Source organism: Fistularia commersonii, chromosome 2 (assembly GCF_037954325.1).
Source record: "Fistularia commersonii isolate RoL2024-O1a breed Wild chromosome 2, RoL_Fcom_v1.0, whole genome shotgun sequence".
NCBI lineage: Eukaryota > Metazoa > Chordata > Actinopteri > Syngnathiformes > Fistulariidae > Fistularia > Fistularia commersonii.
This window is the reverse complement of record NC_141285.1, coordinates 27,888,449-27,900,178: the sequence shown is the minus strand read 5'-3', so window position 1 is coordinate 27,900,178 and position 11,730 is coordinate 27,888,449. Positions and strand designations below refer to the sequence as shown.

Below are 11,730 nucleotides of genomic sequence, written 5' to 3'. Positions count from 1 at the left end.
AGAAGAAGAGTTAGTGTTATTCCTACTTTGTTTTATTTCACTGGAACTTCTAAAGGAAGAAAAGGATGGGGAACATCTGTTCTGACAGTTCTGTTGATTGAAAAAGCTCTGGAGGGAAGCAGGATTTGTTTGCTTGAGGAGCTGAAAGTGGTCTTCATCCTCTTGATGAAGTTGAAGATGCACCGTTCAATGGTCTAGAAATACAGGCGAGGAAAAACAGATGCAACAATGTGAGTGGAGCTGACGTCCACGGCTGGAACCGCAGGTGTGTGTGTGTGACGGTCCACGCATCTCGTGCACGTTGTGCATGAATCCCTACATCTCCAGAGCATAAAGACTGGATTGTTGCAGCCAGAGATGTGAAGGCAGCAGATGCACTCTGACCCCTCTGACGCCGCCGCCGCCACCGCTCCCACCGCCGGCCATGATGGATAAACCAGCTTCCTGCACGTCTCAAGCGGAAGGCAGCAATTACACACACACACACACACACACACACACAGACACACACACAGCAATAAATCACCAAGAAATAAGCAAGCACTTCCTTTAAAAGGAGTTAAATAATGACCTTCACTTTGAGGAGAGGTTCCTCCAGGTGACCCTGAGCTCAGGCTGAACTCACACCAGGTTCATCTTCATCTTCTCAGGTCCTCCAGTGCTCCACGTGGGAAAAGACAGCAAGGAAAGTTTTGCTGGTTCCAGATGCTGAGTGTGTGTGTGGATCAGCTCTTCTCCAATGTCTACTTTGTTGTTAAATTGCAGATGTTTGTTTTTTTTCTGATGGAAAAACAAAATCCCTTGATTGTTGAAACTGAGAAGGTCCTTCCTGGCACTGGATAAAACACACACACACACACACACACTCTCTCTGAATCAGTGTTTGTGATGAGGACAGGAGAGTCTGAACTCCCCAGATGAAACTGATCTAAAGGTCCAATCGTTTCTTCCGACTTTATTAGAAACTCCACTTTTAGAAAACAACTGAAAGACTAGATGTGATCTATGTCTGGCCTGTAGGGGCGCAGCGAGCCACACAGGCCGCCGTAAATGAAGGAAGGGATGGAAATCTTCTTGTCTTCCACTTTTCCCCCCGTTCTTTCCTCGTCCTGTTCACCCGGCAGCGTCTAAACCTCAGACAGAGGCGGCGTAACGAAGCGCGTCGGGCCGGTTTGCCTTCCAGCAAAGTGCATTTGCCGTTTCTTCCTTTCCTGGGATGAAAAAGCATCAGGTCTTTTTGAGACGTTGAGATGAAATCTGAACTAATGCTTTTCCGCCGCCGTGTTTGGAAGAACCTCCAGGAAGAAGACAGACACGTTTTAGTACTTTTTTATTTTTCAAGCCATGAAAAGACGTGGACGTATAAAAGCTTAGCTGTTCTCTCTGAGAGAGCCGGACGGGTCGGAGGAGGAAACGCATCGGGGTACCGGGGTCCCCCCGAAACCCGAGCCTCGATTTGTTTCGGGCCCCGGGGCCGAGCGTCTCCTCTTCGTCCCGTCGTCCGAGGCGGCGAGGGCTCCCCCCGGCGGCCGGCCGCTCCGCATCTCATTGGCCGAGCCGGCCGCCCGTCTTTGTCTGGCGCGGGGAGCCCCGCCCCCCGAGGAACCCTGTTCTCTGTTTTACCCTGTAGAAATAAAAACAAACCCTGTGTCCTCCCGCGGCGGCCATTACGCTCTTTTTGTAACTAACTACGCTGGGAAAGAGGCCCGGCGGCCGCAGGCCCCCGTGGGACGGGCGGCTAAGCTAAGCTACGACGGGAAGCAGCTTCCTGACAAAGGAGGAGAAGAACCGGAGCGGAACGTCTCTAGAACCCTCCGCTTTGGAGTTTCTGTCCAAGACGGCGGCGTCAGGCGGACGCCACCGTGCCCGTGGCGGCGGCTTGGGCGGCGGCGGCGGCGGCGGGGGCTTGGGCGGCGGCCTTCCTGCTCTTCCCGCGACCCTTGGTGTTGGGCAGCTTGTGGTCCTTCTTGAAGCGCATGCGTCGGTTCTGGAACCAGACCTTGACCTGGCGCTCGGACAGGCTGAGGGCCCCGGCCACCTCCAGGCGGCGCCGGCGCGTCAGGTAGCGGCTGAAGTGGAACTCCTTCTCCAGCTCCAGGACCTGCTGCCGGGTGTAGGCCGTGCGCAGCCGCTTGGGCTCCGGACCCAAGTGGTTCGGGTTTACTGGGGGGAGGAGGATCTTCATGTCAACATTTATTTCAAACAACAACAACAACAACAGTTCCTCCGACAGGACCTGCACACACTGGGAGCTGTTTATTTATGCTTGGTTTTATTCATGGATTTTTCTACTTTGTTTTTTTTTTTTTAATTGATCGTCTAAAACCATCGCAATGTTTCGATTCTTCATTTCAAATTAAAATTAAAATATACCTTGTTTTTTTTCCCACCCCTTAAAATGTATTCTTTATCAGCGTTTTCCCCTCCGTTCCTTTTAATAATAAACGTTTTAATTTAAGAAAAAGAATGGTTTTATTCAAAGAAAAAAATAAGTGTTTTATTTTTAAAAACATGTTTAATCTATAAATCCACGGTTCCAAATCTCCCGATTTAATATCCCTCAACCCATTCACGGGGTTTTCGGCGGAAAGAAAGGCAGGAAAAGGAGAGACGGAGCGAGAAAAGAAAAAGGCTGTTCGATTTATTCCCAATTATCGATCTCAAATCAATTTCTGTTTTATTTCTCCAATTTGAAATCACGCGGTTTCAACGTTTAGCGTTTAAACAACAGCGAAAACCGTTCCTGCCGCGGCCAAAGGCCTGCGCGCGTTCGTGTGTGTGTGTGTGTGTGAAATAAAAATATTGACAATTTTATTGCCACTAAATAACCAAAAAAATTCACAAGAATTTCACGCGCCGCCCTTTGTTTCTATCACACACACACACACACACACACACACACACACACACACAAACACACACACACACACACAGATGGTCATAAAGGTTTATGGCGGCTGTAATTCTCTCGAAGATCATAAATAACTCAACAGCACAAATGGACTGTGTGTGTGTGTGTGTGTGTGTGTGTGTGTGTGTGTCTCACCGTGCGCGACGTGCACCTTCTTCATCCAGGGGTAGACCACCACGGGCGGCCCCGCGCTGCCTTCTTGTGGGACCCATCCGTCCTCCTCTTCCTCGCCGTCCTCCTCCTCCTCCTCCTCCTCCTCCTCCTCCTCCTCCAGCGGCCGGTACCGGAGGCAGGCGGCGGCCGGTTCCGGTGCCGGTGCGGGGGCGGGCGCGTGCTGGCCCCGGGGGTCGTGCCCGTGGTATCCGTGGTGCGGGTGCGCGTACGGGCCGTGCGGGTAGAAGCCGGTGGGGCCGTAGAAGGCCGGCGCGTCCCCGAAGGATCCGTAGCCGTCGTCGCAGGGCGGGAAGTGCGGCTCCGAGTACTTGCAGCTCGGGGCGAAGTCCATGGCGGAGGAGTCCCGGCGCACCGGAACACCGGAACACCGGACGAACGGACGCAGCTTGATCCGCGGGACGCTCGCGCTCCCGCCTCTGGACGCGCACGGGCCCGCCGCTGTCAAATAGATGGACGGCCGCGCGGCGCACGTGACCCCGCGGGCGGCCAATGAGGGGCGGCGCTGCGGGACGCACGCAGACATCATCGATACTCCATCGATACGTCATCTATACATCAGCCGTACTTCATCAGGACGTCCCTGATCGATCCCTCTATTGTTCGGCGCTTTCAAGATATCGATCATCTATACCTCATCCATCGCTCAGATATCTTCCATCTCAATCTACCGTTATCGATCACTAGGTGTCATTGATCCGTGGAGCATCGATAGATCCATCGACTAACTGTGTTCATCATCTCTAGAGCCTCGATCTAGAATCCATTCAGAGATCCACCTATTTCTCCATCATCTATCCACCCATAGGTGTGCGCACATACACACACACACACACACACACACACACACTGGAAGTCCATGTATGTATGTGTCATCCATACTGTCAGTAATGCTAAGCTAATGTGAGCTAACGTTCCTCCCATGTTGTCCAAAGTCTAAATGCAACAACGGGTGAAAGGAACAAATGAATAAAAGCAAATAAAAACCTCCTTCCAGTTGGAAAGAGAAGAAGGCGGCAGCTGTGGGCCTCCTCGCTTTGGGAGATGTTGTGTTTGGGCTCACGGTGATCACACCTAACCTGACCGCCCTCCGAGTCCACGCTCCACCCAGCGGGACCGGAACCAAGACCAGGGGGGACCAGGACCAGGGGGGACCAGGACCAGGGGGACCAGGACCAGGGGGACCAGGACCAGGGGGACCAGGACCAGGGGGACCAGGCGGGAAGCTGGAGCAGAAGTGGATTGAGAAGTCAGAGGAGGTGAAGGGGTTGTGGTGCGTGTCAGACCTCCAGCAGCTCCTGCAGACAAACACCACTGGTTCAGCCTCCTCCAGAAGGAGTCCAGACCCTGGAGGTCCTGCTGCAGGAGGATCTGAGCAGATCGAGGTGACGTGAAGCCCGGAGGAGGAGGAGGACCTGATGGAGGCAGAGAAAGAGGAGAATCCGGGCTGTCCGTCAAAGTCCAAAGGCTTTTCTTGTGAAAATATTGATGAATTAGTTTGTATTCTTTCTATAATCCAGAGAAATGAGTGGCGGTCCCGCCCCCCCCCTCCATTCACCACTGTAGATTTATGGCTCTGACCCGCCCCTCCCCCGCCCCTCCCCCGCCCCTCCCCCGCCGCCGTCCTGGACAAATTAACGCTCTCCATATTGAGGCGGAGGCCATATTTGGCCTTGTGGACGGGCAGAGAAAGAGAAGAAGAAGAAGAAAGGGACAAAGGGGCCGGTGGACAGGGGTCTTTGTGTCCCCGGGGTCAGCGGGGGGGGGGGGGGGGGGGGGGCGGCAGGTAAATAATGATGTTGGACAGGCGGACCGCCGCCGAGCGCCGCCGAGGCGTCCGTCTTTGTCCGCCGTTTGAAATCCATCATGAGGGTGTTCGGGGCCGAGAGCCCAGAGCAGCCGGCGTTTCCCCGGGGGGTCCAACCCCCGGCCGGGACCCACGCCGCGAGAGCCACGGGGCGCCGGGACGGGGTCCCGATCCGGGATCCGGATCGGAGCGGCTTCTGGAGCGCTCGGATCCCGTCTGGATGTTTGTTTATCCGGAGCCATTAAATGGCGCCTGCGTCGCCCCGGCGTCTGCAGGCGCCACCGCGTCATTTCCGCCGTGGAAACAAAAACACAACATCTGTGGGAGGCGGTCAGTGCGCCGGCGGATACTCCCACGGAATGAGAAGCCAGAGGCCCATTCCTGATCTGGGTCGAGAGTCCCAGGATCTGGACCCGGGCTCCTCCCAGTCCTCCAGCACCATTAGCTTATCGCACCATCATGAGGCCTCGACATCTGGGCTCAGGCCCTTTTCTCAGCTCCACCTTCCATCGGACGTCCTCCAAACGTCCAAACAAACACAGTCAGTAATCTATGGAGGCTTTGTGGGTCCAGCGACCCGGTCCCGGACCTGGACCAGGACCTGGACCCGATCGATCACCCCGAGGACGGCGTAGAAGATGCGACACAACAGTGCAGCTGGTCGGGGAACGAGCGGCAAATGAGCAGGCAGGTTCTGGTTTCTCTGCACGCCACCTTTGCGTGGTACTGTTGTGAAGCGACCTGCGGGCCCGCCCTGAACCTTATCGCCATGGCGACCATGCGGTCGAGGCGCTCCCCTGCGGTCCGATGCTGATCCTGGACCACAGACTCCCCTAGAACCCAATCTGTGACCGAGAGAACTCCACACACATTCGGTTCTACAGGGTACGTGTGGACCAAGGCCTGGGCTCCGGCTCCCGACGGCTCACGGCCGCCGCCGGTCCTCGTGTCGGGACGCCGCCTTCCACTTGACCTTCTGCGCCGACGCCTCCTAACTAGCCGGTCATGTGACCCGGACACGAGGTCCCCCGGACCCTCTCGCCGGAGAACGTCGGAGAACGTCCCATCTTTGGGGAAGTCGAGGACGTCCGAATGGCCGGACGCGTTCATGGACTCCTGTGAGTCCCGTGCGTGAGCCTGATCTACAATCTACAGCTTGTAACCATGGCGACAGCAAAGAACCACGCTGCTGCAGCTTCTGTAATGAGTGCCGGGGGGAGGAACAACACCCTTCTGAGCAGAACCCGGAGATGTTCCTGTCCACCTTCAGACCAGAGGCTGCAGAGGCGCGCGGCCGTCCGACACCAGGTTGCCGGCCGGTGGCCCGCGGGTCTGAAGGACCTCCACCCAGAGCTGGACCGGAACATCTGCTCCATCGGAACCAGAGGGACGGGAGGAACCCCAGAGGCCTCCAGTGGAAGCGGAGGTCTCCACGCAGGACCGCGAGCAGACCTTCAATGGTCCGGGTCCTTCGGCCTGATCGCCTCTGGAGTCGGTTGGACTCGTCCCAGCCGAGGCCTTCGGGTTCCGCCGGTGGACCTTCTCGGTGGCGGCGGAGCCTCGGGACGGAGCTTCTGAGGGTCCTGCTGCTTCTGGGAGCGGAGAAGCTGAGAAGAGGAGGAATCCTCCATTGGAGCTGCTGCCCAGGCCGTCCTGAAAGACATTCTTCTCCTCCTCCTTCTGCTGCTCCGGCTCCTCTTTGGCCGCCGGGTCGCCGGAGGGTCAATCAGAAGCGCTGACCGCCGCTTCACCGGGAGCACTGGCCAGGGGCCGGGGGGGCCGGGGGGGTTCGGGGGGGTTTGGGGGGCCGGGGGGGCCGGGGGGGTTCGGGGGGCCGGGGGGGTTCGGGGGGGTTCGGGGGGGGCCGGGGTCCTCCGGGGCTCAGCTTTGTTCCTCACCGTTTTGTTGTCCCGAGGTTAAACTGGGAGCGGCCGGTTATTTATGGTTCCAATATCGATCGGTGATTGATTATGGAAGCGGATCCTCAATCATGGGGGAGAAAGGAGTCTTCTGGGGTTCTGGGGTTCCACCGGAGCGGGTTCCTTTCACGGGGGGGGGGGGGGGTTCATCTGACCCTGCAATTGTGAAATAAAACAACCCCCCCATAGGCTCAAGATCTAGACCACCTTGAAATGCACTGATGTGTAGGGGGTCCAGACCCGGTCCGGTTCTCCCCCCCCCGGCTCTCCCGGTTCCTCCGGTTCCCCCCTGGTTCTCCAGGTTCTCCTCCCGGGCTGAATGGAGTGCAGAACCTCCTGGTTCTGCACAAACAAACAAAGTCCCGCAGCCTTTTGTCTCCCTTCACTTTTTCATCTTAGACAGGGTGACCGCGGCCTCACCCCCCCGGCCCCCCCGGCCCCCCCGGGCCCCGGACCCCCGACCCCTCACCCCTCTGCCGGGTCAAAGCCGAGCCGCTTTAACCCGGTTTAGACATTAACCACCTCCGGCCGCGGGACGCCACGTGACCGGCCGCGTCCCAGCCCGCCAAACACGCACAGTCAAAATAAAATAAAATCAAAATAAAATCAAAATAAAATCAAAATAAAATCAAATGAAATGAAATCAAATCAAAGCGCAGACATTTCACGGTTCGTCCGGCCGGGACTCGAACACGGAGCCGCTGCCGGGATTCGGTTCGGTTCCGCGGAGGAATGTCCGGACGAGCTGCTTATTATGGGATTCGGACCGACGCCATCCCATAATAAGCCCGGACGGTTTTCCCGGCGCGCCGAGGAAACAACGCAGCAGTACTGCACACACCGAGCATTACTACACGTACTGCAAGTACTGCGAATAATACACGCGCTGAAAATACTGCCAATATTGGAAATACTATATACGTGACAATAGTACATTGTGCAGCAAATACTACAAGTACTGCAAATACGACACAAACTGGAAGTACTGCGAATACTGTAAATATTACAATTTCTAAAATGACCACGAAAACTGCAAATAATATAAATAGGCTGCAAATACTGCTGATATCTAACAGAGTATAAATACTACAAATGCTAAATAGACAGCGAATGCTGCGAGTACAACATATACTGCAAATCCTGTAAATAATGTAAATACTAGATAAAGTACAAGTCATGAATAGACTGTAAATCCTAGAAATGGTGCAAACAAACCCTCCAAATATTGCGCGCAGCTTCAACACGACGCGGGTCAAGAGGCGGCGGGAAACGAGCGGGAATTATCGATTATTGGCTGATGATTCTGATCTTCGGCCACAACGTGACGGGATCGAGGGAACCGGCGCCGGGGAGGCCGACCGACCGGAGGGGGTCCGACCCGGACGGCGGGCGGCTTCGTGGGTTGACGACGACATACAAATTGTTGTTGTCTGACTTTCATTTAACGAATAGTTATTGATCATTAAACGGATTTAAATGTGATCAATTAATAGCGGTCCTGATCGAAAAAAAAGGTGATCGAATCCAATCAGCAGAAAATAAAAAAGGAAAGTTGTCAAAGCGTGGAAAGCGGGCGGCCGTACACACACACACACACACACACACACACACACACACACACACACACACACACACACACACACACACACACACACACGGTTTAAATAAAACGAAATAAAGTGTTTTCGTGAATAAATCCAATTAGAAGTGCTAGTTTAATTGGGTCAGTGTCCGGTTCCGGTTCCGGATCCTGGCGGATTCGGTCCCGGACCTTTGCAAAACCTGCAACCCGCGACCGAATCCATCACCTTCAATGAATGAATCGAACGAACCGAACCTCGGATTCACACCGGGAGGGTGGGTTCGGTTCGGGATGGAGAGGAGAACCGAGGAGAAGAAAGAAAAAGAAGAAGAAGAAAAAGAGGAAGAAGAAGAAGAAGAAGAAGAAGAAGAAGAAGAAGAAGAAGAAGAAGAAGAAGAGGAGAGACGAGGCCACACTCACCCCAGACAGCCTGGAATCCCCTGGAAAGTCCTGGAATCCGAGCCGGGGCCTCCAGGCTGTCCTAGTTTGCGTACCGGGGGATCCGGTGCCGGTCCGGTCCGGTCCGGTCCGGTCCGCCCTCCGGTGTGCTCGCTGCTCCGGAACGGCTCGGTGATAAAACACACTTTATTGCCGTCACGTGTTCGTGCGCGCCCCTCTGCTGTCCGGAGAAGATCATAAATTATTAGCGCACAACAACACACACACACACACACACACACACACACACACACACACACACACACACACACACACACACACACACACACACACAAAATAAAGATTTAATAATAGAAGAGCTCGATCGACAGACGGAAGATGATCGAAGCTCTTATCGATCACTTTGTGAATCGATCGGTATTTTATTCTCCCGTCCAGAAAGATTTTTTTTTTAAAACATTATTATTATCTTAATATCATAACAATAATAATTATCCCGCGTGCTCGCCGAGGTTCCCCGGATGTCTCTTGAATGCGCGGCGCCGTTTGTTTCCCTCCAGTGGGGAGCAATAAACCACTCGAGAGTGTGTATGTGTGTGTGTGTGTGTGTGTGTGTGTGTGTTTCAGCGGCTCGCAGGTCTTATTTAAAAGAAAAGTGTGTTTTCCCCGGAGGTCAATAGAGAGAAGTGGTTTCCACGCAGCAATGACCGGGACACCGCGCCTCCTGGTGGCCGCGGAGATCAATGAGATCGCCGATCGATCGGGCCGATCGGGGTGGATGGAAGCGCGCGCGGAGTCGACCCTAACGCGCGCGTAAAACCGTGAGGAGGAAATGACGACACGCGTTGGTGTTTGCAGGCAGAGGACGCCGACCTCTGACCGAGCGACGCGCCGTCCGCGGGCTCCGGAAGAGAGCCGGTCCGTGAACGCACCGCACGGACCGGGCGGCTCTTCCACACCGGCCGGTCGTTGGCGCCCCCTGGCGGCCGGTGGGCGCAACTGCAGCTCAGGACGGGGCGGCGCGTCCCGCGTCAAGGCCGTCGGTTCCCGGTAATCTATTACTTTTCGACGGCGGCCGTGTGTGTTTGACGGGGGGTTCACGGGGCCGCACCGTCCACACAGAACACACTCACCTTCACGCACGGAAGAGAAACATAACCGGTCTGGTAGTGTGTGTGTGTGTGTGTGTGTGTGTGTGTGTCCATTTCATAGGAGTTTAGTGAGCATGTAGGAAAGTGTATGCACGAATGAGTCTGTTAGTGTGTGCGTGTTTGTGTGTGTGTGTGTGAGTGTGTTTCTGTGTGTGTCTATTCCATAGGTGTTTAGTGAGCATTCAGGAAAGTGTATGCGCAAATGAGTCTGTTACAGTGTGTGTATGTTTTTGTGTGTGCGTATGTGTGTGTGTGTGTGTGTACAGACCTGCAGCTGGTCGTCCACATCTATGGGAGTCTGGGAGGGTCTGCACGCTGCTGGAACACAAAAACAGATTTAATGGAAAAACGACAACTGTGCAAGAACACACACACACACACACACACACACACACACACACACACACACACACACACACACACACACACACACACACACACACACACACACACACACACACACACACACACACACACACACACACACACACACCTCCCATTTGTCTGTCCATCTAATTTAAGGCTGTCTGACGTCTCAGTTCGCCCGTCGCCCTTTGTCTCTTTGTTTCCGCGCAGACACACAACACTGGCACGTCATAAACACACACACACACACACACACACACACACACACACACACACACACACACACACACACACAGTTTGCCGCATTGCAGAGGGCAGTAAAGCGGGTGTCCGGGTGAAATACTGTCTTTGTCCGTCAGAGAACTGAACCGACCTGAAATACTGTCCGGCTCTCCGGGGCCCCAAAGGGCCCAGAGCAGACAAAGGGGCAGGAAGGGCACCCTGGACCCCTGAACCCCTGAGCCCCTGTCCTGGGGGGTCCTGTCCCTGGTCCAGGGTGTGGTGGGGGGTCCCGTCCTCGACCGGCGGGGAAAAGGAAGGACACTTGTGTAAATTGGATGTGGAAGCGGGAGAAGCAGCAGAGAAGCCTGGTCTACTGCTGAGGGTCGGGGAAGAAGCGCCAGGGGTCTCCATCGTCCTCCAGGGTCTTCCACGGTCTTCCAGGGTCCGGAGGCCGGTATCGAAGGGAAGGTCTGCGTTGTAGAGACGGCCGGCCATCGATCCCTCAGAAGACGGACCTCTGGATCCGCCTGCCAGGACCGGACCTCCTTCCCTGGACCTGCGGCTGGTTGGGCTTCCATCGGGCCTCGGGTCGGAATCACAAGCTGCCTCTGCAGCCCAACATCCTGGTCCTTGGAGAGCCTTCTGAGGAACTTCTTGTGGTCCACCTGTCCTCCTCCACCCTTCTCTCCTGCTCCTCCCGCTCCCTTTGGCTTCAACGATCCGTCGCTTTTCTTACTGACATTGAATTCGTTTAACGACGATTTTTTTCGAATCGAACTCCAATGAACGGGCGATGTCGGCGCGAGGCTTTCCGGTACCCGCAGGGTCGGTTACGTTCTCCCGCGAGCGCCGCCGGTCACCGGAAGCGGGGCGGCGGGAAACTTTGACGCCGCGTGACGTCCGGTGCGCACGCAGGACACGAGCGGCCCGCTGCGCGCGGGACGCGCTCTGAGCCGCCGGGAGCGCGCGCCGACTCGCGAGGTGATGCGGCAGCGCGAGACACACATGACCGACGGGGGCCAATGGCGGCGGGCGTGCGCTCGTAAAACCTGCGTGTGTGTGTGTGTGTGTGTGTGTGTGTGTGTATAAATCTCACACTCAATGTGTGTCAGCCGGAGGAAAAAGCCGCATTCTCTGATAAACAACACACACACACACACACACACACACACACACACACACACACACACACACACACACAC

General features: G+C 55.4%; 1 protein-coding gene across 2 annotated transcripts; it reads right to left on the bottom strand.

Moving 5' to 3' along the window:
* Window positions 1-1,315: 1,315 nt before the first annotated feature.
* On the bottom strand, window positions 1,316-10,823 carry LOC147236918 (homeobox protein Hox-D4b-like). 2 transcript variants are annotated; one of them, XM_086162802.1, is made up of 5 exons: window positions 10,680-10,823; window positions 10,209-10,258; window positions 8,811-9,006; window positions 3,047-4,497; window positions 1,316-2,163 (listed from the first exon to the last, which is right to left on the bottom strand). In XM_086162802.1, the coding sequence occupies exons 4-5, from the start codon at window positions 3,609-3,611 to the stop codon at window positions 1,847-1,849; spliced, it is 882 nt and encodes a 293-aa protein (XP_086018928.1). In that variant the 5' UTR covers window positions 3,612-4,497; window positions 8,811-9,006; window positions 10,209-10,258; window positions 10,680-10,823; the 3' UTR covers window positions 1,316-1,846. The 2 variants fall into 2 exon arrangements, with proteins under 2 accessions (XP_086018928.1, XP_086018937.1); XM_086162811.1 differs by lacking the exon at window positions 10,680-10,823 and having other exon boundaries at window positions 8,811-9,009; window positions 10,209-10,226.
* Window positions 10,824-11,730: the final 907 nt, after the last annotated feature.